The sequence below is a fragment of the Anolis sagrei genome, chromosome 5 (assembly GCF_037176765.1).
Source record: "Anolis sagrei isolate rAnoSag1 chromosome 5, rAnoSag1.mat, whole genome shotgun sequence".
NCBI classification, from domain to species: Eukaryota; Metazoa; Chordata; class Lepidosauria; order Squamata; family Dactyloidae; genus Anolis; species Anolis sagrei.
In genome coordinates this window covers 12385572-12412430 of record NC_090025.1, presented here as the reverse complement: position 1 = coordinate 12412430, position 26859 = coordinate 12385572, and the positions used below count along the sequence as shown (strand labels likewise).

Genomic DNA, 26859 nt, shown 5'->3' with positions numbered 1-26859 from the left:
AATAATAATAAATAGAGAAAAATAATAAATTTAATAAAATAATATTAACAACAGAGTAAAATAATAAATAATCTTGACTTGAGTATAAGCCGGGGGGGGGGGGGGGTCAGTCTAAATAAAGGGCTGAAAAACTTGGCTTATACTTGAGTATATACAGTATGTAATTTACCCAAGATCACCTAGTAGGTTGGACACCATGCTGGTTCTCTCTGCATTAGCTTTTAAATTCTAGCACTATGCAGTACATATTGTGTTGAAAGGCAATATTGGACAGTTGTGGATCTGGACCACTATGAATCTGCAACCAACTTTACAGGCCCATCCATGTGCAGTGTAGAAATGTCCCTGACGCACAAAGTCAGTATGCGAAGAATTATGTACAATGGGAATGTGTGACAGTTAATCTGTTCGGGGCTGCAATCTGAACTTTGAAGGAACTCTCCAAATAGTTAGTGAGAAAGCTCCTTTAATGTTTTGAGTAAAATCCAGAGCGCAATCCCTGACATCGAAGCCAACAGCCACCACTGTGTACAAATAACTTCTAAGTGTTGTAATGAACAACTTTAATTTGAGGAGGAAAAAGGAATTCCTGGGGTGGAGAAAGAGATATGATTCAAAGTCGAAATCCTGTTATTACAGTACTGGAGTGTGCATTGTTTTTGGAACACTGTAGAATTAAAAGGGACATGAATTACTACTCCCAGGTTGGAGAAAGAGATAGGGTTTAAAGCTGAAATCCTGTTATTACAATACTAAATTATGCATTTTTGGAGTACTGTAGAATTAAAAAGGGACATGAATTAATACTCCCAGGTTGAGTCTATAATGTATTATCGAAGGCTTTCATGGCCGGAATCACTGGGTTGTTGTAGGTTTTTTCGGGCTATATGGCCATGGTCTAGAGGCATTCTCTCCTGACGTTTGTCCTGACGAACAAAATCTGGCTACCAGTATTAAAAAAACTCCAAAATTGCAACAGCACAACAACAGAGAGGAAGCAGGCAGGGACATCTAATTACCTCTCAACAAAAGTTTGCCTCAGGCACAGTCAGGCCATTTGAAACAGGTCAATTGAAACATTCACACCTAGCTCCAGCAGAGAAGAGTCCTTTGTCTCATCCTGGTCATTCCACAGATATATAAACCCTTTTGCCTAGTTCCAACAGACCTCACTACCTCTGAGGATGCTTGCCACAGATGCAGGCGAAACGTCAGGTGAGAATGCCTCTAGACCATGGCCATATAGCCCGAAAAAACCTACAAAAACCCTGAGTCTATAATGTTAGAAAAGAGAAAAGAAGGAATGCTCCATATCTATGTAGGAATGTGACAAACCTTTGCTGTGGGGAAGAGGAGGCACTTGTAACAAATGCATCTAGTCATTATTTTGGCCAACACACCTGTAGGGTAATGGCAACTCAAAAGAACAACATCACCCAGAATCTCAAAGGATTGCATGCTGTCCAGAACTTGGAAATGGTTGCAAGAGGCAAGCCACCCTTCAATGGGATAATCTATTTATTGGATACTGTTCTCTGGCTTGACAATAATATATATAAAATGGATTTGGAGTCTTGGAAGAACACAAACTGAATGTGGGTCGATAGCGTGATGCAGCAGTTAAGACTGAATCAATAGAAGTCTAGTGTTGAGATTGAGGAAAACCATAGTTCTACTCTCTTTTGTTTTGGTAAGACCTCACCTGGAAAAACCTCGGGCCCAGTTCTGAACAGTGCAATTCAAGAAGGATATGGATAAGCTGGAATGTGTCCAGAGAAGGGTGAACAAAATGGTAAAAGTTCTGGAAATCACACCCAGTTTAGGGAGCTGGATATGTTTAGTCTGGTGAAGAGAAGATTGAGAAAGGACATAACAGCCATGTTTAAATACTTGAAAGGATGTTGTTTGAAGGAGGAAGTAAGCCTTTTGTCTAGTTCTCCCAAGACTAGGACATGGAACAGTGCATTCGTACTATAGGAAAAGAGGTTCCACTTAAAGAAAAACTTGATGGTAAATTTGTTTGCCAATGGGAAACTGCCTCAGAGAGTGATGGAATGCCTTTTCTGTTTTTTTTAAACAGATGGACATCTGTTGGGAGTACTTTAACTGTGTATCCCTGCATGCTAGAATGTATTTGGACTGGATGGTCCTTGAAGTCTCTTTCAATTCTTTGATTCTATAAATGTGTGAGAGATGGTACACTTGGAGGGTATTGGGCACTGGATAGTCAACAGTTAACTGATATAGATGGTTTGGTGGTCTTGCATAGGGCAATGTCAAATGCACCCCTCAGTGGAGTGTCACCTTGTCGTGATGAGGGGACTTGTGTGTTCCAATGAACCTGTGGGCGTAACCACTGGAGTCATGTATGTTACGCAGTGTGTGTTTTATTCTAGTGACCTAACACCCAAAAACCCAGACGTAAAATAGTCTCAGACCAATAGTCAAGGTAAACAGAAAAAATCTTTACTCTCTTAACTTTGCAGATATAAAACAAAACTGGCAATACAGCACACAAAAATCAGCAGTGCAACATATTTACACAGTCTTTGTAATATGCATAAAATAAAGCATCTTCTAAGCAGCAAGTGGAAAATCAAAACAAACTGCTTCCTGCTTCTTGGCAGGGGGTTGGACTGGATGGCCCATGAGATCTCTTCCAACTCTTTAATTCTATGATTCTATGAAGTAAATAGCCATTTCACCATCAACATTGTCTGCTGTAACTCCACACTGGTGAAACAGAACTCCAACAGCAGCTCACCAGAAATCCAGCACTTACCACACTGTATTCAAAAAACTCAAACAGTTATAGCCCCTTGGGCGTGGCACTAGATTGCTGCTTGACCTACTTAGTCAGCTGAACCAGATAATTACAAACAATAAGATTTTTCTTCACACATTACTTGTGTCCTGCAAGGACTTACCGTAACAATATACTCCCAGGAGAGATCACAGGGGAGGATCCAGACCAAGAACAACCCAAAGACCCAAAGACCTCAATGGCAGAGCAGGCAGAGGATAACATGGTGCATGTTACAATGGCTGTGAAGGCTGCAACAGAATGAGAAGCCACCGTTATCATGTTAACCATGCCACTAGTTGGGACCTCACTCTGTGAAGACTATGTGTTGATCAGCTCTGCACTTCCACTCAGACACAGGCATCTTCCAAGAAAAATAAAAACAGATCCAGACTATTTATTTTATTTATTTATTTACAGCTTTTATATTCCACCCTTCTCACCCCGCAGGGGACTCAGTGCGGATTACAGTGTACACATATATGGCAAACATTCAATGCCAATTTGACATACAACGTATACAGACATACACAGAGGCTATTTAACTTTTTCTGGCCGCCAGGGGAGCTGTCGCTTTCATCGTCCATCTGCGACACTGATGAAGTACTTCCGCATTCCCCGCATGCTTTTTGCTGGAGTGCTTTGCTGGAGTCTTTTTTATGGTCTCATAAATTAGTGAATTTAGCTTCCCCACACAAGATGGTACCTAATTTTCCTACTTGACAGATGCAACTGTCTTTCGGGTTGCAAAGGTCGACAACAGGCTACACAATTGGTTGGAAGCCCACTCCAACCTGGGCTAGCTTCGAACCCATGATCTTTTGGTCAAGCGATCTTAATGCAGCTGACACTCAGCCAGTTGTGCCACAATCCCGGTGCACTAGGGCTCCACAGCCACCTATGGACCCACCACCAAAACACTACACTTGGAGGACCATCATCCTCGGGTTAAGAGGGATCGCCTAAGAAAGTAAAGTAAGTAAGTAAGTCAAATGCAGGGAAGAAAAGGCCTATGCTTTTGCATCTTACACAAGGTGTGGAAACAGAGTCTGGATGCACAATATGCTAATGCCTTCTGTTTCTGCTGCTTTGCCCAGCTTGCAAAACGGTCCCATCTGTGTGTGCTTTGAAAGCCTGCAGCAGAGCTGTTCATTATAACCAGCAGTAGTGGTTTTTCAGTATCAGCTTCTGTTGTTGTGGCTGCTTTCCCCCTGGCAGAAGACGAAGGGGATGCTGGCAGAAGACGTATGCTTTGCTTGGACTGAGCCTGGCCTTTAATTATTTGCTTTTTCGGTGGCTTGCAAGCTGTCTTCTGGAAAGATGCCACAAGTTGGAAATCTCAGGAGAAGCCTGGCAAGGCTGATGTGATACAACACGTAATCCTTCACCAAAGCCTGAGGAAAAGATGAGTTGGAATGCAGATGCTCTATGATCCCAGCAGCTTTTAAGATCAAGAAAACCTCATAAACAACACAAAGTTTCACTCCAGCAGTCACCCTTTGGCAGATTCCTTGCCAAAAACAACTTAATTCTGAAGATTCTGCATATTGGATTCACTTTCCTATCCCTTGCTCTTAGAGGAATTGTACTGAGCAAGCCTCTGACCAACTGCACAATGTTCATATCCTCTGGCCTTGCATGTTGATGATTTCTGGAGATTGTGATCCATAAAAATCCAAGCTTTGAGCATGCCGGTTAAAATGTGTCCATGCCTTCAAATTGCCTAACGATTTATGGTGAGCTTGTGAATTTCACATGGTTTTCTTGGGCAATGAATACTCAGGGCCGGGCTGTTGCACAGCTGGTTAATCACTAACAGCAATAAATCACTGCTGACTGGAAGGTGGCAAGTTCGAAGCCCAAGTCAGGTTTGAGCTCCTGCCTGTTAATAGCCCAGCTTACTGTTCACCTAAGCAGTTCGAAAACAGCTGAGCTGTGAGTAGAGAAATTAGAGACTGCTTAAAGCAGGGAGGTTAATTTATGACACCTTAAAACATGGCGGAGATCAAAGAACAAGGAGGAAATACTACAATCAAAGGCTCGGATGAAGTGATAGCTCCCCCCTGTGGCTGGAATTGACCAACCTCCAGGAGCCAAAGTTGGGGAAAAATGCTGAATTACCTCTATCTGTTGGTATGTCTAAATCCAGGACTGAATATTTGCTGTGTATGTGTGCATCGGGGTGAGAAGGGTAGAATATAAATACTGCAAATAAATAAATAAATAAATAAATAAATAAATAAGTGTTTATGCTGGTTCTTTCTGAAATTCCTCTTTTGGAAATTGAGCACTGCAGGTGAATTTTGTTGTGCCAAAATTCATATATTGGGAGAGGGGGGCAATCCCATTGTTCCTACTTCCAATGCTACACCCCTGTGAAAAAAATCCCCCATGTGTTCCTGAATATAATAATGCCACCTTCTTAAGGAAAAGAATAACAAACAGGCACAAACCCTCAGTTAGTGACAACACCAATCGACTGATTTTCTCTCCCCCCCCCCCTCCTTCATCCTCTTATTTCCTTGAAGAGCTATTTCTTCCACACTTCAGTTTCTTATTGTTAGCATTAATAATACTTGATACCATGTGGGATTTTTGTTTTCCAGCAATCTGTTCAGAGCTCCTTGTTTATGTATCAGAAAAACAAGACAACACAGTTGTATTTCTTGCCAATTTACTTTTTCTTAGAGAAGAAAGTGGAGTGTTCTGAGAACCAAAAGAGCACTGACATTTTCTGCCCGCCTGAGCAGTTCCAACAAAGCACTTTAATAATAGTTTTTAAAACAATACAACTGGAGATATTGATGGCATATATTGCAGAGTTTAGGGAGGGAATGTGAGATTTTAGAAAAGGAGGGCCATTATGCTATGCAGAGAGCCACCATGGTATAGTGTAGGCATGGGCAAACTTTCTAACTTGGGGGCCAAATGGTGGGATGGAGCAGGGTGGGTGGTCCAGGAGGGGGGGATTCTCCTCAAGTCCCATCTGTGCAGAAAGTGAAGGAAAGATGGGAAACGTTTGGATCCCAAAAGCGTTAGCCTTGGTCAGGATGAGATGGTGCATGGGAGAGAAAAAATGTATCCATTAGACTTGGTATTGCCTACTCCTGATACAGAATCCTAGATCTGGAAGATCCCCCAAAGGTCATTCAGTCCAACCCCCTGCCATGCAAGAAGGCACAATCAAAGCAATCTCGATAGACAGCCTCTGCAGAAAAGCCTCCAGAGAAGGAGACTCCACCACACTCCAAGGCAGCCTATGCCACTCTCCAGGAAGTTCTACCTATTCTTTACAGTTGAATAACTTTCCCTGCCATTTGAAACCATTGCTCCCTTGTGTCTCTAGAGCAGCGGAAAGTCGGTTTTCACCCTTCTCCTCCTCAATGGGACACCATTTTAAATCTTGAAACATGGTTCTCATGTTTCCTCTCTTCCTTCTCCTCTCCCAGCTAAACATCCCCCAGGAGTAAAGGAGGAAGGAAAAAGAGAGTGAAGGAAGGAAAGACGGACGCAAGGAAGGACGGAAGGAAGGAAGGAAGGAAGGAAGGAAGGAAGGAAGGAAAGAAAGAAAGAAAGAAAGAAGAGTGGAAGGGAATTGAGGGAGGGGAGGGTGAAGGAAAGAAAAACAAAAAGGAAGCAAGGAAGGATGGAGAAAGAGAGAGAGGGAAGTAAGGAAGGAAGGAAGGTCGAAAGGGTGGAAGGATGGAGGGAGGGAGGGAAGGAGGAAGGAAAGAGAGAAGGAAGGATAGGATAGTGAGAGAAAGGGGGGGGGGCTTGAGAATAGAACCTAAGTATAGTGGTATAGTGGTTTGAGCTTTGTACTAAAACTATGGAGAACACTGTTTGAATCCCACTTTACTGTGGAAACCCACTGTGTCATCTCTGGTAAGTTGGCCTCACAAAAGAAGGCAAAGGTAAAACTCTTCTGAATAAATCTTATGCAGAAAATCCATAATAAGTTCATCTTAGAGTCCCCATAAGTCTGAAACAATTTGATGGCACAACAGTAACAACACAGCAATCTCTCCAAAGCATGCTTTCAAGAGGAATGTTTCTCAATCGTTTTTTCTAATAGGATTGGATATCTTTGGTAGATATGGAGGCCAGCTTTCTGGTCCAAGGACCATTTGTAGGGTACACAGGCAGGGGCGGCTCAACCCATTACGCAAAGTAAGCATTTGCAGTATAGTTGATTTTGCCCAGGGGCACTCTTGAGGTACTCTTGGGGGGAACATAGACCTTGACACATGTGAGTTGTAGTTACTGGGATGTATACTTCACCTAAAATCAAAGAGCATTCTGAACTCCACCAATGATGGAACTGAACTAAATATGGCACACAGAACGCCCATGACGAACAGAAAATATATATCAGTGATTGGTTGGGGGGGGGGGCACCCTAATACTGTTTGCTTACAAGGTTCTTGTGCGTTTTTTCGGGCTATAGAGCCATGTTCTAGAGGCATTTCTCCTGACGTTTCACCTGCATCTATGACAAGCATCCTCAGAGGTATGCTTACAGTTTTGCTTACAGTTGAAAGGTTTGCTTACAGTTGAAAATTACCTAGGGCCGCCTCTGTACACACGCAATCAAAAATGCAAAAGGAAGGAAGGATCACACACACAAACACATACGTATGTGTATACCCAGCATTGCAGAGCTGTTGAAGGGTCTGCTGCTTACCTGCGGTCTCCCTTCTCCAGCTCTGAGATGGCAAAGCTCTGACAATGGTGGAAAGACTCTATTGGTGGCTCTTTCCTTCCTACCTACCTTATAGTAATACCACATACTAACATCACAGAGGGCCACTTCATCTAGCAACAGCCTTTGTGGTACAAACAGACAGGCAAACAGAGGGGGGGGGGGGGAGAGAGAGAAAAGAAAATCAGAAGTGGCTGGAAGTCCATTTTGGGTTGCCACCCATGCTTTCAAATTTTCACTGTATTCATCTTAAGTCATCTTGCTGCTTCTGTGGCCTAGGCACCACTTCCTAAAACTGTGCATCCCAACCCCAAATGGGGTCCCTTTAGCTCAATGTTGGGGTCATAAAACATTTGACAACAGTACAAGGTTTCTGAATGCCACCCATTTACACAAATCTCTAAGCAACAATGTGCAGTGTTTACAGTGGACTCTGCAGAAAATGTTCCAACTGTACTCCATGAAAAGGTAAATCAGTGTATTTAGGAAGCCTTGCAAATGCAGATTTATTATCAATCAATGTTTGATTTTTATGCCCATTTCATATACCTATTTACCTAGGATTGCGTAAAATTTCTTGGGAGGAAAGGAGTCACAAGCGGAAAAAGTGGAACATAGCTGGTCATGCACTTCAACAAATGCACTTGTACATGTTCTTTCTAAGATTCCCCCTTCACATCACTAAGGAGCTGCTGTGGTGCAATGGGTTGAACCCTTGTGCTGGCGGAACCGCTGTCCTGAATGTTGGTGTTTCAAATCCCCAAGATGGGGAGCTCCTGTCTGTCAGCCCCAGCTTCCCGTGAGAGAAGCTTCCCAGACGATGGTAACATATCTGGGCATCCCCTGGGTAAGATCTCTGCAGACAGCTAATTATCTCACAACATAAGCGGCTTGCAGTTATCGCAAATTGTTTCAGACATTAAAAAAAACTATGAGTATTTGTAGCTTCTTTTAATCTTTGTTCCTTTCCTCACCAATTCACATGTTTGCCTTCTGAGTCTTTGCCCACGACAATCCTTATTTTCAGCAAATATACCATAGCAACCATAAATATAGATGGAGAACTCTGCTGGAACAGAGCAAAAGCCAATCCTGTTCAGCTTGGCTGCTAACCCATTGTTTATGGGAAGCCCATCAGTCAAATACAATGGGTCCTTGGCATCTACTGGGGTTTGGATACAGGGACGCCATGTGGATACCAAAACCTCTGTGTGGATGTCACATTATATGTGGTGGCATAGTAAAATGGTGCCTCTTTTATAAAATAGCAAAATCAAAGTTTGCTTTTTGGAAATTTATTTTGAATATTTTCCAACTGGGGGTAGTGGACTCCATGGATTCAGAATCCATGGATATGAAGAGCTGACTTATGTATTTAATATTCCTTGATTTGTGTTTGGGCGCTGCATTTGGTGGTCCCTATGTAGACTTGTCCACAGCTGCATGGTATACGGTAGACTCCTGCAGAAGTGAGAGGATCCCTCTTGTCATTTGCTGAACATAGCATTTGTTGGATTTTCTTGGTGGGTCTGTAGATAGATTGTAGGCTGTGTTTCTTCATCAGCTTCCCTATGCAGTCCATGGTTCACTTCATGTATGGTAAGAACACCTTTCCTCTGGGTGGATCTTTGTTTTTGCTCTCGTGGCTTGTTCTTGGACTTGCAGCTCTTCTGATGTCTGTGGAGGAGTCTCCATTAGCCTGTAGAGCCCAGTTGAGGTGGTTCAGTTCACCTTGGAAAATGTGGGGTTCACAGATTATTTTTGCAAGGTCTGCCAGGGCTTTAGTTGTGCTTCTTTTTTTACTTGGGTGATGGTTGGAGTTTTTATGTAGGTATCTAGGACAAGTCTACATAGGGACCACCAAGCACAGCGCCCAAACACGAATCAAGGAACATGAAAGGCACTGCAGACTACTTCAACCAGAGAAGTCAGCCATAGCAGAGCACCTGATGAACCAACCTGGACACAGCATATTATTTGAGAACACAGAAATGTCAAACCACTCTAACAACTACCATGTCAGACTGCACAGCGTAGCCATTGAAATATGGGAAATTTCAACAGAAAGGAAGAAACTATGCAAATGAACAAAATCTGACTACCAGTATTAAAAAAAACCCTCCAAAATCATAATAGTAAACAAAGAACAACACACAAAAACAGGGAAAAGCCAGACAAGAAACAATCAGCTCCAACTAATCACCTCCCAACAAAGGATTTCCACAAGCAGTAAGGAGCCTGATCTTGAAATTGCTAGACCATTAACTGCTAATCAGGGTGGCCAAATTGAAATATTCATACTTGCCTCAAACAGACAAGAGTTCTTTCTCCCACCCTGGACATTCCACAGATATATAAACCCCATTTTCCTTGTCTTCTGAACCTTTGAGGATGCCTGATGGATACAGATGAAACGTCAGGAGAGAATGCTTCTGGAACATGGCCTTACAGCCTGGAAAACTTACAGCAACCCAGTGATTCCAGCCATGAAAGCCTTCGACAATACATTCAAACACAGTGATACTAAATTGATATTTTAAAAAGTTAGTGAAAAAGGATAAAGGAGCATTAAATAAAAGTTAAAAACAGCATTAACATTCACTGAGAAACATAATGAAATAAAAATGCTACATTAATCTTACAGTGTAAATGCATGGGATGTCTCCTAGTGTTTTTGACTATTCTCTGTGCTGCTGGAGCACATACGAATTATAGTCTAAAATGTCTAGTGTGAGAAAAATATTGAAGAAGGCTTCAGTACAAGGCTGTACAGGATTATAATCCAGGACTTCAGACAGTTCTATAAATGGCTAAATTGTTTTTTCCCCTCCCTGGAGTACAGTTTCATATTTTCAACTACTTCTATTCTGCCCTTTGCGTCTTTCCCCCATGCTCAAGATAAAACACATCTTCTTTTCCTTTTGACACAAAGGTCAAGAAGAAAGGGGAAAAGATGAGAGAAAAGATTAAGAAACAGTAACGGGGATACCTAGGAAGCTTTGCCTTGGTGCCCTTCTCTTAAGGCGGATCATGCTATCTCACTAAGACACAGCGGAAATATTTTACAAAGCAGTATCTTACAAAGAATCTTTCTCTCCCTGACATTCCTGATTTCTTTCCACATCTCTCTTTCTGAAGCTGAACTAAAAGTGTGAAATCTCCTTGGCGTTGTATGCTTGCAGAAGTTTCCCTATGGAAGCAGGTGAACATTTTATCTGATTTGTAATGTGAGGGTTTATATGTATCCCTAACTTTTCTACCAACATGAGAAATATACACTGTGGCATCAAAGCTGGCGGACCTTCTAGATCAGTGGTTCCCAACCTTCCTCATGCCACAACCCCTTAATACAGTTCCTCATGTTGTGGTGACCTCCAACCATAACATTATTTTCATTGCTACTTCATAACTGTAGCTATGAATCGTAAAGTAAATCTCTGATATATAGGATGTATTTTCCTTCAGGTCACCAAATTTGGCACAAATACCAGATGCACCAAAATGTGAATGCTGGTGGGGTTGTGGAGGATTGATTTTGTCATTTGGGATTTATAGTTCAGCTACAGTCAAAGAGCATTCTGAACTCCACCAGTGATGGAATTGAACCCCCAAGTTGAGAAACACTGTTCTAGATGCCCTCAAGATGCCTTTCTGGGACTTTATATAATTACAACACTGGACACCACTACTCTTGAACAACTACTGCCCTGATAATTATTGTATCATAGAATCTTAAAAGATAGCCATGAAGTGGTATCTAGTCAATACATCATCTAGCTACCTCATCACACTAAGTAGTGGTTCTGAATCTGTGGGTCCCTAGGTGTTTTGGCCTACAACTCCCAGAAATCCTAACAGCTGGTAAACTGGCTGGGATTTCTGGGAGTTGTAGGCCAAAAACATCTGGGGACCCCAGGTTGAGAACCACTGCACTAGAGAATGAATCCACTTCAAATCTGGTTGCTGCCTCCTGCAGAATTCTGGGGTTTGTAGTTTAGGGAGGAGCCTTTAACAGCCTCACTAAACTACAAATCCCAGAATTCTGCAGGAGGCAGAAATTGGATTTAAAGTGGATCCATGCCCTAGTATGATGAAGTAATTAGTGTACAAACAACAGGCCAGGAGCTGGGCCTCTGGCACACAAAAACCAGGCAAAGACCTGAACTGGCCAGAGCTGCCCTTTCTTCAATTCATGGATGGTGAACGTAACTTCCTTTCTGCCCTGGTCTATTTTGAACTTCCTGACACAGAGATCTAACTTGCTACCTTGAACAACCACATCCATGAGCTTCAATGTCCTTCCTGATCTGTTTAATTCCCTTCCTGAGCTTGCTCCTACCTCCAACAACCTGAGGGCCCCAAAAAAGGTGGTGGCGAAAGCCACGGAAAACAACTTAAACTCATAGTGAGAAGTGCAGATCCTCTTGAGTTCCGAGATGAGCAACCTGGGAATACTGTATAGGGAGGGGCTGCCTTGAACCCAGTGTCCTGATTTGCCCCTCAAGAACAGCCTTAATACCACGTTGAAAGTAAATAAAAATGCTTTACTTCAGCAAAACATAAGAGAACAGTGCACACAGTTGTATAATGCAAAAGAAGGCAAAGAAGTCGTAATGTAGACACAATACTCAATTCCCTGATAAAGTCCAAAATAAAACAGCAGCCTCACAACGTGCATTGACCAATAAATCCTTACAGGCAGTTTCTCAAATGCAGACTCAAAGCAGGTACAGATGGGAGTGAAGGTATAAGCATCAGGGTCGTTTCTTACCAGCAAAAGTTAACTATTCTTGCTTCTGATTTATAGTCCTGAATTCCCCACGCAGGGTGTGCTATGGTGGTTCCCAATTACTTTGGCTTTTGTAGCAGCTATTCTAGCTGAACGATGTCTCTGCTCTGTTTTCTTTTGCCTTTCCAGAAATATGGGCACTTGCAAGACCTCATTCTCTGATTCTAACTCCCCTTCTGTTTCCTGAACACTTTCCTGCTCCCCTTCCTCTTAGATGAGGAATCCCTAACATCCAGGCACTGTGGTGACTGTCTGTTCCATCCTTTTAGAAGTTTCCTAATCCTAAATGCTTCACATGGATCCTCAAAGCCCACAGCCTTGCTGAAGAAGGCAATCCCCACCAGCTGGAGCTTCATAGCTTGGATGGAAATGTTAGACTTCCTTAGGTGCACCAAAAATGTACAACTTTGTCTTCCTCCACCCTCCACCCTGGGGGGTGGTCTCATCTCTATTTCTAAGCTGAAGAACCAGCATTGTCCGTATTTTATTTATTTATTTCGAGTACTTCTACCCTGCCCTTCTCAACCCTCGAGGGGGGACTCAGGGCGGCTTACAAAAAGGCACAATTTGATGCCTACACAAAATACACATACGTACAAAACAGCAGTTAAAACAATTATCACAGTTAAAATAATCGGTATATAACAAAATCAATAAAACTAATCTCATGCTCAGCGTTCGTCTTTCAGAGTTCCATAATTCCATTCCACTTAGTCAATTCCTGTCGATTGTCAAAGTCCTTTCTTTATCTGCCAAATTGTCCGAATGCCTGGTCCCAAATCCATGTTTTCAATTTTTTCCTAATGGAAAGGAGGGATGTCGCTGATCTAATTTTCCTGGGGAGTGAATTCCACAGGTGAGGGGCCACCACCGAGAAGGCCCTGCTCCTCGTCCCCGCCAATCTCACTTGTGATAGAGGCGGGGTCGAGAGCAGGGCCTCCCCAGAAGATCTTAGACTCCGAGGTGGGATGTAGAGGGAGATCCGTTCAGACAGATACACCGTAGATGCCTCCGAGGTCATGTGGCCAGCATGACTGCATGGAGTGCCATTACCTTCCTGCCAAAGTGGTACCTATTGATCTCACATTTCCATGTTTTCGAACTGCTAGGTTGGTAGAAGCTGGGGCTAACAGTGGGAGCTCACCCTGCTCCCCAGATTCGAACTGCTAAACTTTCAGTCAGCAAGTTTAGCAGCTCAGCGGTATAACCCGGGGCGTCATCAGGGGCCCCTCTGTGGTATCTGCAGCTTTTGGCTTGTTAATGCCTGCTGTTTAGGTACTTTCTTGAACTTCGGAAAGGAGTATTGGAACTGGGAATTTATGATGGATATATGTGAGACAACTGCAGCTTAAATATGCGAATATGTGAAAATGATACTCATTCCTAAAACTGCCTCTCCCCTAACCCCGTGATCTCCCAATTGTACAAATACCCAGTGCCTATTGATTCCCTTCCTCTTTACTTCCACAATTCTAAATCCTCCACTTTTGTTGGTTTCTCTGCTTCTGGGCTTATTAAATTTTCCTTCTGATGGCTCCCATACCCTTCAAATTCTCTCTCCTCCTTAGCTTTCTTTTCTTCATTTGCATCACCGACAATTCCTTCATGTTGCATGAGAAATCTCTCCTGCCCTTCAGCCACTCCGATTTTCCATTTCCTTTGCAAAACCTATTGCTTCCGTCTTCACACTAATCTGTTAAAAGGTTTTTGGAATTACCTTAGAAAACAGCTGCCAAGCTGAGCCTAAAAGGTCAAGCTGTGTTAAGCAATATCTATGCCTGATTTGATTTGTTTATTCAAATATATCTTGCCTGCTGTGTATCATAAGGACAAGAATTCTGTTGGCGCCATGGCAATGCTGACGTTTGTATGTAAGTCATTCAGCACCACTTTGCACCATATCTTATGCCTAATTATTCTGAAATCATATGGAAACACTGAAGAATTTAAAAACTGTGTGTGGACACATTGGGAGCAAATCATTACATTGCAGAAGTTTTAATGAAAAATATTGTGCGTTTTGGGTAGCAGCCAGCTGGTATAATAACTAGGGATGGAATAGCATTCAAATACATAGCTGCATTAATCCAGAATCTCAGTATGCAATTCAGACCTGTAACACTCCAGAGAGTAACTGAGAAAACAAGGTTGGTAGCATAATCTTTTATAGACTGCACTGTAGCATTTGTGCAGTTTGACACCACTTTCATTGCTGTAGTATTTTTGGGCTTTGTAGTTTGGTGAGGCAAAGAAGGCTCCAGATAGTGTGAAACTACAACTCCCAGGATTCCATAGCGTAGAATCTTAGCAATTAAAGTGGTGTCAAACTACATAGTCCCTTCTGGGAGATGGAGGTGGGATACAAAAATAAAGTTGTTGTTGTTGTTATTATTATTTTACTGACACAAAAACACAGTATATCACAGCAAACAAAATATATATGCTGGAATTCGTATCACAAAATCACAAATTGAACATTACCCAAGCATCTAGGACTGTGTGATGTATTTTTGAATGATGCACGCAGATTCAAGTAAGGTGGCCTTTTGCAGTCGACAGATCGTGATTTTGTTGATGTTTATTGTTTCCAAATGCCGGCTGAGATCTTTTGGCACGGCACCCAGTGTGCCGATGACCACTGGGACCACCTGTACTGGTTTATGCTAGAGCCTTTGCAATTTGCTTTTGAGGTCCTGATAACGACTGCGTTTTTCCTGTTGTTTTTCCTCAATGCGACTGTCACCTGCTATGGCAACATCAGTCATGATGTTTGATGTATTGTGTTCCAAAACGTTGTCAGTCTGGATTTAAAGGTCCCACAGTATTTTTGCATGTTCATTTTCCACTGCCTTTGCAGGTTTATGATCCCACCAATTCTTTACTGCTGGTAGGTGGTACTTGTGACATAAGATCCAGTGAATCATTTGGACCACAGAGTTTTGCCTTTGTTTGTAGTCCGTCTATGCAATTTTCTTGCAACAGCTGAGGATATGGTCCATGGTTTCATTAGCTTCCTTGCACAGTCTGCATTATTATTATTATTATTATTATTATTATTATTATTATTATTGATGCTTACTGAACAGCTAATACATATATTTACACTAAAGACACATTCACTCATACATTTATTTGCATGAAAAGTGATGGGGCAAGAAAACAGAATGTCCATGGCTATGTGGCCAAAAATAATGCAAAAGTTTGGATATCTGGACCATCTAATTTTGAGGCAAATTTGGAAGGTGAAATGTGTTCCCTGTTATAGTGATCTCAACACGATATGTATGGCATTAATGGAATCCCTGCAGTGTCACCGTAGGCCAAGAAAATACAGGGTTCAATATAATTTCTGTCATCAGTGTAGACAAGCCTTTAGTCTACAGAAACACATGCTACTAACTTTGTATTCTTTGTCTCTAAGGTGCTACAAGCTCCTTTTGTGTAGGGATGAAGTGTATTTGCAAATTGTCTCCTTGAACAGAAAGAATGTCTCAGCAAGAGTGGTGTGCCAAGACATCTCCTCAAGAAAATGGTCCATTTTAATGGATTTCTTTTTACATTTGGGGTCTTTTTCTGGAAAAGATTTCTGGAAATAGCATTACACAGGAGTCCCTTCTAACCAGCCCCCCCCCCCCCAGCCTATGCTGTCTTCTTGTTCCCCTTCTCTGACCATTTATTCATTGGTTTGATACAAGGTGCAGTTGAAGATGGAGAAGAAGAATCTGGACCTCAGCCCTTCCATCAGTGGACTTCATATGAGAAATTGCAGTGGATACCCAAGTGCCTGCAACATGGAGGCCAATGTTTCCTATGTGGATTTTTACCTCCACCAGCCACTCATAGCTACTATCTTCATCATCTCCTACCTGTTCATCTTCCTCTTGTGCATGATGGGCAATGGAGTGGTGTGTTTCATCGTCTTGAGGAGCAAACACATGCGCACTGTTACCAACCTATTCATCTTGAATCTGGCCGTCAGTGATCTGCTGGTGGGGATATTTTGCATGCCTACCACTTTATTGGATAACATTATATCGGGTATGTCTTATTACTATTGTCCTTGAAGTTTGGAAGCTATGGGGGTTATCTGGAAACTAAGGTTACAAGATGTTTTAAAATACAAAGAATGAAAATATTTTAATAAAACTTACCTAGATTGCAGCATAGGTATTACATTCCCCCCCCCCCCCCCACATAATCAACATTCAGTTCAATACATTTTGTCATCCGTGGGATGGGTTTTTGATGCCTGTGGCATAGAAGTTTCCCTCTGTCTTTTTCAGCCAGTTTGTCACTTTGATTTTTACCTTGTCATTGTCGGAAAAGTGTTTTCCACCAAGGTGTTCCTTCAATTTAGTGAACAGATGATAGATCAGGGCTGTGAGAGGGGTGGCTTAAAACATCCAAACCAAATGAATTCAACAACTCTTTTGTTGCATGAGTGGTGTGCGGAGGCCCATTGTTATGAAGGAGACAGACACCCACCGTCAGAATCCCACAATGTTTGTTCTGAATGGCTCTGCAAAGTTTCTTCATGGTCTCATAATATATGCTGTACCCATTTTGTCACATGCTCTCTTACATTGCATCCTCTCCATAAAGTGAAATGATTTCATGCTGAATTGCAGTAGTGTTCATGCCTTTAGCACTTAGGTAGCTTATTACAGCACAGACTTGGCACTTGGAGGGAAATGGAATGAGGACACTCATCTCTAACTTTCACCACAATGCCAGTTGATGAGATACTGATGACTAGCACTGCTCATTGGCTTCCCACTACACGGCAGTAATAGCAACTTCCCCCACGAAAATTCCCCACGAGAGCTACGTGTCTCGAAACCTTATTTTCTAGATAACCCTCATACTATCATTTTGCCTCTTTTGCCTTTTTGTTTAGAATCTTAAAGGTTGCATTTTTTCTGACAGTGGCAGCTAATTGTTCCCATCCATGGTGCTGAATCTGTTTTTGGAATAATATTTGGGCACCTTGGATAGAAGGACTTGGAAGGATAGCTCTGAAGAAAACAGACAATGTTCCAAAGTGTCCATGCAATATAATTTCATTTTCAGTGTATGTTTGTAGAAGATGAACAGTTAAGAAAGCTGGTGGAAAAGGAGTCAATTCATGTAAAATGTGTTCTGGCTTGACAATACACATGAAAGCAATCTGTGAGTTTTTGTAGACTACAGACTGAGGGAATAATAGTACTTTTATACTATAATAGTGTCCAGAGGAAGGTGACAAAAATCGTAAAGGGCCTAAAAACCAGGCCCTTTGAGGAACAACTTAGGGATTTGGCTATGTTTAGCCTGGAGAAGACATGGTTAAGAGGAGACATGGCAGTCATGTTTAAATATTTGAAAGGATGTCATATTGAAGATGAGCCAACTTGTTTTCCACTCCTCCAAAGATTGGTCATGGATGGAGCAATGAATTCAAATGATAGAAGAGCGATTCCAGCTAAATATTAGGAATGTATGGTAAGAGCTGCTCAACAGTGGAATATGCCATCTTGGAATATGATGGAGTGTGCTTATTTGTGTTGGGTTTCATGCCTGACTGCACAAGTCTCCTTAGAAGATAGCTCATTTAAGCTAGTTAGTTCCAAGAACCTTTTCTATCCAGAATGGATTTCTTTTTTGAATCTCCTTTCTTTTAGTTTGAAGCCATTGTTCCGTGTCCTAGTCTCCAGGGAAGCAGAAAACAAGCTTGCTCCCTCCTCCCTGTGGCTTCCTGTCACATATTTATACATGGCTATCATATCTCCTCTCAGCCTTCTCTTCTTCAGGCTAAACATGCCCAGCTCCTTAAGCCGCTCCTCATGGGGCTTGTTCTCCAGACCCTTGATCATTTTAGTTGCCTTCCTCTGGACACAATTCCAGCTTGTCAATATCTCTCTTGAATTGTGATGCCCAGAATTGGGCACAATATTCCAGGTGTGGTCTAACCAGAGCAGAATAGAGGGGTAGCATTATTTCCTTAGATCTAGACACTATGCTCCTATTGATGCAGGCCAAAATCCCATTGGCTTTTTTGCCATCACATCACATTGTTGGCTCATGTTTAACTTGTTGTCCACGAGGACTCCAAGATCTTTTTCACACGTACTGCTCTCGAGCCAGGCATTGTCCCTCATTCTGTATCTTTGCATTTCGTTTTTCCTGCCTAAGTGAAGTATCTTGCATTTGTCCCCATTGAACTTCATTTTGTTAGTGAGGGTTATTTTTGAGAGTAACAGCTCTTGATCCCTATGAATTGGCTGCCTGTAGAGAGTGCTTTGAGTGTGCTTCCCTGCATGGCAGAATGGTGTGGACTGGATGGTCCTTGTGGTCTCTTCCAGATATGATTTTGTGATTTTTATAAGCTTGAGTTACACATGTATAGATGTACAAGCATTTTCACAATTCCAGTTTACTTCTGACATGACTGGATATAAATATTACTTCTGAAATTATAAGGAATATGCAGTTTGTGTATAGAGAGCGATCAATTTCAAAGAAACTGTATAATTTTTGTTCCAGTCCTGCTTTGGTTTCTGTACTTCCTCAGAAGCTCTTGATGATCAATAGTGATGCTAGCCTTTTCAAATGCTCAGAGTGTCTGTCACCTTTCTAACAGGTGCAACCTTTTGATGTAACTGTCAGTACCTTTCTTGATAAATCCTTCAATTTATGTATGAGCTCATAATGAAGCAGAGATGGCTGCTTTTATTATATCAACCGTGTCCCCCAAATCACCTTTACTGCTGATGTGACATTTTCATCAGACATAATATCTTTTATATCACAGGATGGCCCTTTGGGAATATTGCCTGCAAGATGAATGGAATGGTCCAGGGAATATCCGTCTCCGCTTCTGTCTTCACTTTGGTGGCCATTGCTGTCGACAGGTATGACACCCTCAGGGCCAGGAAATCACTACAGAATACAAAAAATGTAAATTTGGTCATCCCTGTTAGCCAAAGTTACAATTCATCATCTGTAGGGGATTATAACATAGTGTAGGAAAATCAGGACAAAGTTGCACATGAATAGAAGCATAATTACAAACCAGTGGAGTGAAGTCGCAACATGTTGCCCTCAAAAAGGTTTTCTGTGGGGAGAGTATGAAGATAGAAAAGGCAAGCATTATGGATGAATGCATCAGCAGAGCCTGGATCTTATGATCAGGAAGTCTATCATTTTGATATAGCAATTTATTGGGGAGTCAAGGATACCAGATTCCTTTCTTGGTATCTCCAACTAGTTGAAGGTTCACATGAAGCTCCAATTGGTCCAACGTGCGGCAACCATGATACTAACAGGAGCGGGACGCAGGGAGCATACAATCCCCCTGCTGTACCAGCTCCACTGGCTGCCAATCTGCTACCGGGCTCAATTCAAGGTGCTGGCATTGGCCTATAAAGCCCTAAACGGTTCCGGCCCAAGATACCTAATTGACCGCCTCTCGACCTATGAGCCCACGAGGACTTTGAGATCATCCGGGGAGGCCCTGCTCTCGATCCCGCCAGCTTCACAGGCATGGCTGGCGGGGACGAGAGAGAGGGCCTTCTCGGTGGTGGCTCCTCGGCTGTGGAACACCCTCCCTGCAGACATCAGACTAGCTCCCTCCCTGATGATATTCCACAGGAGATTAAAGACCTGGCTATTTAAGAAGGCGTTTGAACAAGAAGTGCAATGATTGGTAATTGTCCATAGGAATGAACAACGGAAAATGATTCTGGATTGTGGTTCTGACGATGAGACGACACGGAATGGCTTTTGTAGTAATGATGATGTTTTTTGATGAGGATGTTTTGATAATGATGAATTGTGGATTTTTATACTGTGTCTTGTAATTTTCACCTGTTTTTCTGTGTTGTACACCGCAGTGAGTCGCCCCTGGGCTGAGAACTGCGGTATATAAGCAAAGTAAATAATAAATAAATAAATAAATAAATAAATAAATGAATGAATGAATGAATGAATGAATGAATGAATGAATGAAAGCTAGCTTTTAGGAGTGAAGTACAGGTTAATTTCTCTTCCATGTCTCCTTTTCTATCCCAACATGAATTTCTTGATACAGTAATCCCAAATTTTCCCTTACCTTACAAAAACATACTAAAGAATTATTCCTATTTCTACCACATGCTTGTATTTTATTAGCCCTGATGCACTTTGCTGGACCTCATCCATGTGGTGAGGTCATTAGACAATGGCACAACTAGTGAAATGGAATGATGCCCATATTTATAGTCATAATCATATTGGGCTTGTGAAAATAAATGCAAGTACTTTGGGCTTCTAATTGTCTTCAGAAATGGTTATTTATTTTGTACCAAGAGCATTGCATAAATTAGTATAAAACTGATAAAAATAGAAGGAGCGCAGGCAACTAAATATCTTTTGACCAAAAACGAACAACAGCAATGGCATTATCTGTAGCCTCCAACAATTCTTCCTCTGTACATGAGGCAGGGCATAGTGGACAAGCATACAGATGCAGAGTTGTCTGTTCTGCTTCACAGTTACACAAGGCGTGGGATTCTTTTGGGTAGTGGCATTTTGCCAGGTTGTCTTTTGATCTGCCCACTCCACTTCTGAGTCTGTTCAGGGACTTCCAAGAAGGACCCTCGTGGGGGGCCATTCATTCAGAAATAGTATACGTATATGCCTCTACATATATAATTCTGCAATAATAGCTATATGAATTGCGCTAGAAATTCTTGCTGAATAATGACATGCAAATCCATCATAAATAAATAAATAGGAACAAATGTGGAATCGCAGCCCTGTGAACCAAGGCTAGATTTGCAAAAACTTGGGATTATAACGATAGACAGAGAAAGAGATATTCATTTTCACAAGATGGACCATCCTATTAAATATAGATGCGCACTTCACAAGCAGGATCAGCTGGAAGCTCCTGTGCCTTCAAGGCATGAATACAAGCCAGGGATTACTTTGAAATTTATTCAAGGTGCTAAATCTCTTTTGAGTTCGATATTCAGGGTTCAATACTTGGGATATTTCATTTAAAGGTCAAACTAAAGGTCCACCACGTTACTGACATGGAAGCCACCCTGTACAGCTCTTCCCAGGGTTCCTCTGGAACTGTTTAGAAGGCAATTATACTTAATATGAAATCCTTCCACCATCATTCAAAGGCACAGCATCATGAACCTTGCAGTGAACACAGAGAGATGAGTGGAAGGATGTTGAGCATTATTTCTCTCCATACTATAGCTACAGAAAGATATGTTTTGGAAATCTGAAGTGTGAGTACATTACTGACACGCCTGGGACTGGAAGTTTTTCTGAGATGTTGAAATACTTGTATTTACACATACTTACATCATGAGATAGCTTAGAGTTAGGACCTAAATCTAAACATGAAAATCATGCATGTTTCTTATACACCTTATACACTGAGCTGGAAGGAAAATTATGTATCCAAAATGTTAACCATTTTGGGTAGGACATAAATTCTGTGTACATTGAGCCATCAAAAAGCAAAGTGTCACTATTTCAGCCATCCATGTGGAAAATTTTAATTTAGGAATATTTGGAGATTTAAGATAAAAGATGCTGAAAATATAATAGAAAGGTTGCAATTCCACTAATGTCTTGGTATTTTCTCCCTCCATTGCAGGTTCCGTTCTATTGTATATCCTTTTAAACAAAAGCTCACCATATGGACAGCCATTTTTATCATAGCTGTCATCTGGATTTTAGCCATTGCCATCATGTGCCCTTCTGCTGTGATGCTGAAGGTGGAAGAAGAAAAGCATTTCCGTGTTGTGCTTGGTGATGGCAACAAGACCAGTCCCATCTATTGGTGTCGGGAGGATTGGCCCAACCAAGATATGAGGAAGATCTACACAACTGTACTGTTTGCCAACATCTACTTGGCACCTCTGTCTCTCATTGTCATCATGTATGCTCGGATAGGGATCACCCTGTTCAGTACATCCCTACCTGCCTGTGGGAAGCAAGGGCACGAGCGTCACTCTGTTCAGAAGAAGAAGCTGAAGGTCATCAAGATGCTAATCATTGTAGCCCTTCTTTTCATTCTGTCTTGGCTGCCATTGTGGACTTTGGCAATGCTCTCAGACTATGCTGACCTGAGTGAAAATCAGTTGAAAATTATTAACATTTATGTCTACCCTTTTGCTCATTGGTTGGCATTCTTCAACAGCAGCATCAACCCTGTCATCTACGGCTTCTTCAATGAGAACTTCCGCCGAGGTTTTCAAGCAGCCTTCCGGCTTCAGCTTTGCTCTGGAGATGGAATTCCCAGGGAAATCTATTCCCAACGGGGACCAAGCAATGCCATTTTGCCAGCAGCTGTTCCCCAGACACCATCACACCATCTTGCTCCCACACTTGCAGAGCAGTCAGCTCCAAAGGGGAACTGGATGGGCACCACCCAAGTATTAATGATGGAAAGCCTGGAGAAGACTTGTAATAATAATGGAGTGAAACCAGACATGACATAAATTACCTTGACTGTTGGGTTGGGGAGCTTTAGTGAACTAGGCCTTCAGGCCCTATCTGGCAAAAAAAGACACCTGCTATTTTCAGACTTTGATACCTGTACATTATATACTTTTTGTATCATATCAGGGGAAGCAGGGATTCTGTGCTCACACCTTTATCAATTTGGAAACAAAGGGTCTGGGAATAAGGCTATCTGGAGAACATTGCAGAAAGCCACTGCCCTCTATATATGGTGTGGAGGAGAGAAGACTGTGCAGTGACGTGAAGGCAAGCTACAGATGTCTCTTACACAGATGGTACAGGAAGGTTATTTCCTGCTGCTCTGGAGGGCAGAGGCCAAACTATTAAGTTCAAGTTTTATGAACAGAGAATTTGACCAAACTTTAGAAAGAGCTTACTAGTGATAAAAACTGTTGAATAATGGAGGTAGTAGACTCAATTTCCTGTGATGTTTTTAAACAGATTGAATTGTGATCCAGCAAGGATGCTTTAACTGTGCATTGGATTAGGTGGCAGCTGGTCTGTCAAAATGACCCTTTTCTGTCCAAGAACATTGTATTTTGTGCCAAATAGTCTACTTTCTGTGCAAGTATGATCTCCTAGCACAAAAGGGCAATTTATTTTATTCAAAAGGTTTTTCACATATTTCCTCAAAAAAAAAAAAAACCCCTCCCCAATTGGGAAATATTTTCCAGAATCCTTAAGGACCCGTTAGATTACCTAACTTTACAAACATGTAACTAGTGCTACATATGTACTGAATTGTAAATGTGAGTAACAGGACAAGAGCACTTGAAGCACATTAGGATAATGCATATCGAAGCACAATGCACTTCAGTGCTCATTGGACACTTTTCACAGTTCTGCAGCGGACCTCTGCTGAAAACCAATGTTATGCTATTGCTCAGGTTTAATTTTCACAGATGTAAGTCCATTTACAAAGATGTAAGATCCCAAAAAAATTCTGGCAAAGTTTTTTTAAAAAAATATATGAAACCTCTGCCTGGGAGAGAGAGAAAAAACCTTTTTTAAGTTATTCATGCATGTGAGAATAAAATAAGCAAAGATTTGCATGTTTATCACAATCAAAAGTCATGGTTGCTAGAAACAAGAGAATGTCTGGGAGTACAAAGTGAAGAAAGACTTATGTTGGAGAATTGTATATTTCTCTCTGCTTTTAACAATTGGAAAATATATCTTTGCTTTTTCATTCTACACAATTATAACACTCTGATTCCACTTTAATTGTTGTAGCAGCATCCTAGACTTGTAGTTCAGAGAGAGGTTTTTAGTATTTTCAGCCACTAACTCCAGAGCAAGGGCTTCAAACTTTGATCCTCCAGATGTTTTGGATTTCATCTTCCAGAATTCCTGGCATTAGGCATTCTGGCTAGATGATGTTTTGTGAGACGATGTTCAAAATATCATGGAGACAAAGTGTTGAGAACCATTGCTCAGATGGAGAGTAGAGTTTTAATCCCTGCTCAGCCATGGAAATCCACTGGGTGACCTTGGGCAAGTCACACTTTTTTCAGTCTCAAAAGAAGTCAAAGGCAAATCCTTCCACACAAATCTTGGCAAGAAGACCTCATGTAAGGGTTGCCATAAGTTGAAAATCACTTGGAGATACATAACAACAAGGTTGTTGCATCATCAGATGCAATCACCTTGCATGAATCTTCTCTACACAGTTGTTTCAGTCTGATACCATTTTGTCATAGCTCCATCCTGAAAAATACTGGAATTTGTAGGCAAATGCACTTGGAACACTCTGCTTGTAAGGTATAATGTGCACCCCTGATTTACAGGGCTAAATTTCTCAAGAAGAAAAATCTAAATCTTTCAAAGACATAAATACGCAAGGCCATTTTTGCTGGTCATAAAGATCAAGTAGACAGAGCATATTGTAAATAACTTTTTGGCCTTGCATTGCACATTTTAGTGCAAATATAAAGACACAAAGTGTGTTCAATTCTGCAAGTATTGCAGAATGTCATGTTTTCTGAAAGACAAATGTGTAATATGACTGGATCTGTGATGGCAAGAAGTTCCATTGCTGGAAAGACCTACCCCATGGTCTACTTTTAGGGCCATGTTACTCTGAGCACAATCCCAGGTAACACCACCAGCAGAGTTTCACTGGCTGATCTTACATTTTGGATTGATCAGTACAGGATCAAGTGGATCTTTAAGTACTTAAACATTCTTGCAAAACAAAATCTCCATAGATAACAGAAGGGTCCTAGAACTAATTTTGGAATGTAATTTTTGTATTGCTTGCATGTAACTAAGGTCTAAAGATCATTTGGGTACCTGTGATGTGGGCCAAGCCACAGATCTGTACACTCTTTTCTTTCTAATGTTTGGAAAATGTGGCAAAAAAACCCCAGAATTATTTGAAACTTTTAAAAACATCTGTGTGAGTTCAAATAATCATGAGCTTTGGACATTATAATGAATGTAATGCTTATATTTGAAAAAAAGATACTTGTTTGTGTTTTTTGAAAGTCATACTATTTTATATTTTCTTTGGCATTTTGAGAAACCTTAAATGCACAGATCATTGGGAATTCCCTATTAAATGTTGTGGGTCCTACTCTATCAACCTCCACCAATGAACAACCCTATTAATGAAGAAGCCCTATTAAATGTTCATACTTAGAGCCATTAAAATGAGTGAACCATAAAAGCTTGAATCTGATTGTTAAGTCTGAACTCATGTAAACCTATTGAATCAATTGCTTACACAAATCCCATTGATTGAATGGATATGCTCAACTAACCTACTCTAGTTGGGATGATTGAGCAACTGAATTTAGGACAATATTAGTCTTGTTCAATTGTTTTAATTTGATCCATTCCCTTAAGTATGTTTAATCTTGGATTCAGTTTCTGAGAAATACAGGAATGAGCTAAAAGTCCCATTGGCATCAGAGGTAGTTTCCTTGGCAGACGTCAATGGAACTTAGAATAAATTTTCATAGGATTAGGGCCAGATCATCTTCACCTGCTTCAAAGGTGATTAAAATGCATTTAGGTGGTGGTTATGAGATCTGAACTAGCTATTTTAATGCATCTCAGCCTTGAAATACGCATATTCCAATGTGGAATGACCTTTTGTGGAACTGCTAAGTAAAGTGCATGGAAATTAAAGCTGATGTTTTTATACAAGACATGAGTATTGATCAAAATTCAGAACTGTGCTAAGCAAGGGAGCAGTCCAATTTTTGAAAGCGTATGACCTTAAAACACTCTTTAAATATTTCATTTAAAACAGATGACACCTGAACATTAGGATTATTATTCTGGCAGTAAGAACTGTTCCACAGTGGAATAGACAGCCTCAAAGTGGAATAGATAGCATTTGCCACCCAATAACCAAAATAAAGAGGCAACAAAACAGGTAGGGGTTGAACTATGGGCAACTTTTATTAATGTTACCTAATTAAACTTGCAACTTTGTAACTTGCAGATGTTTCTAAAGTGTGGCATAAACTTGGTGTGGATAAAGCCAAGGCAGTGGCCATCTGGGACATACCCCTTGGCTAATTTGGATGAAAAAACTGGGTTCCCAGCTGCAATAACTTTGGGTGATCACTAAGGGAAACGAGATGGAGAATTCTGCCCGAAGGATTGATTGAGGCCAGACTCTTCCATTCCTCAGCCATTTCCATTCGCCCTCACCTCAGTTATTTGAACCACAGGTGAGAGTTTGCATGCCTGGGCTACACACAAAAGGGATGCCTTGGGAGTAACCAAAATAAAATCCCTTTCTGTTTTCCGGTATGTTTATTTAAAACCACGCCTTTCCCAAATTGCCCTCTGAAAACAGTATAAGGTAGGTGGAAAAAAAACCCTAGAACATTGGGGGGGGGGGGATTCCTACCCAGGTTCGAAGGTGACCAATTTAATTATATTGTTAATCTGCGGGAGGGTTGGTCAATGTTCAGGATGAGAATGGAGAATAGGGGTGGAGTACTGGCTGAGGTAGCTCTGCCCCTGGAAAGCAGCCCCAGTTGGGGCTACTTTCCTTTAATTATCTTTGTCGGCGGAGGAACCAAAGCACTCCCCTCTCCCCAACTG

The 26859-nt window shown here is 41.4% G+C and overlaps 1 protein-coding gene across 1 annotated transcript in view; it reads left to right on the top strand.

Annotated features, from left to right (window-relative positions):
• The window catches only part of NPFFR2 (neuropeptide FF receptor 2), a 49610-nt gene extending 25854 nt beyond the window's left edge, over positions 1 to 23756 (top strand). The window contains exons 2-4 of the mRNA XM_060779408.2: positions 15990 to 16332; positions 19085 to 19184; positions 21929 to 23756. Coding sequence (XP_060635391.2) covers positions 16002 to 16332; positions 19085 to 19184; positions 21929 to 22775 — 1278 coding nt within the window. The 5' untranslated portion in view covers positions 15990 to 16001 and the 3' untranslated portion in view covers positions 22776 to 23756. The remainder of the gene's footprint in view (positions 1 to 15989; positions 16333 to 19084; positions 19185 to 21928) is intronic.
• Positions 23757 to 26859: the final 3103 nt, after the last annotated feature.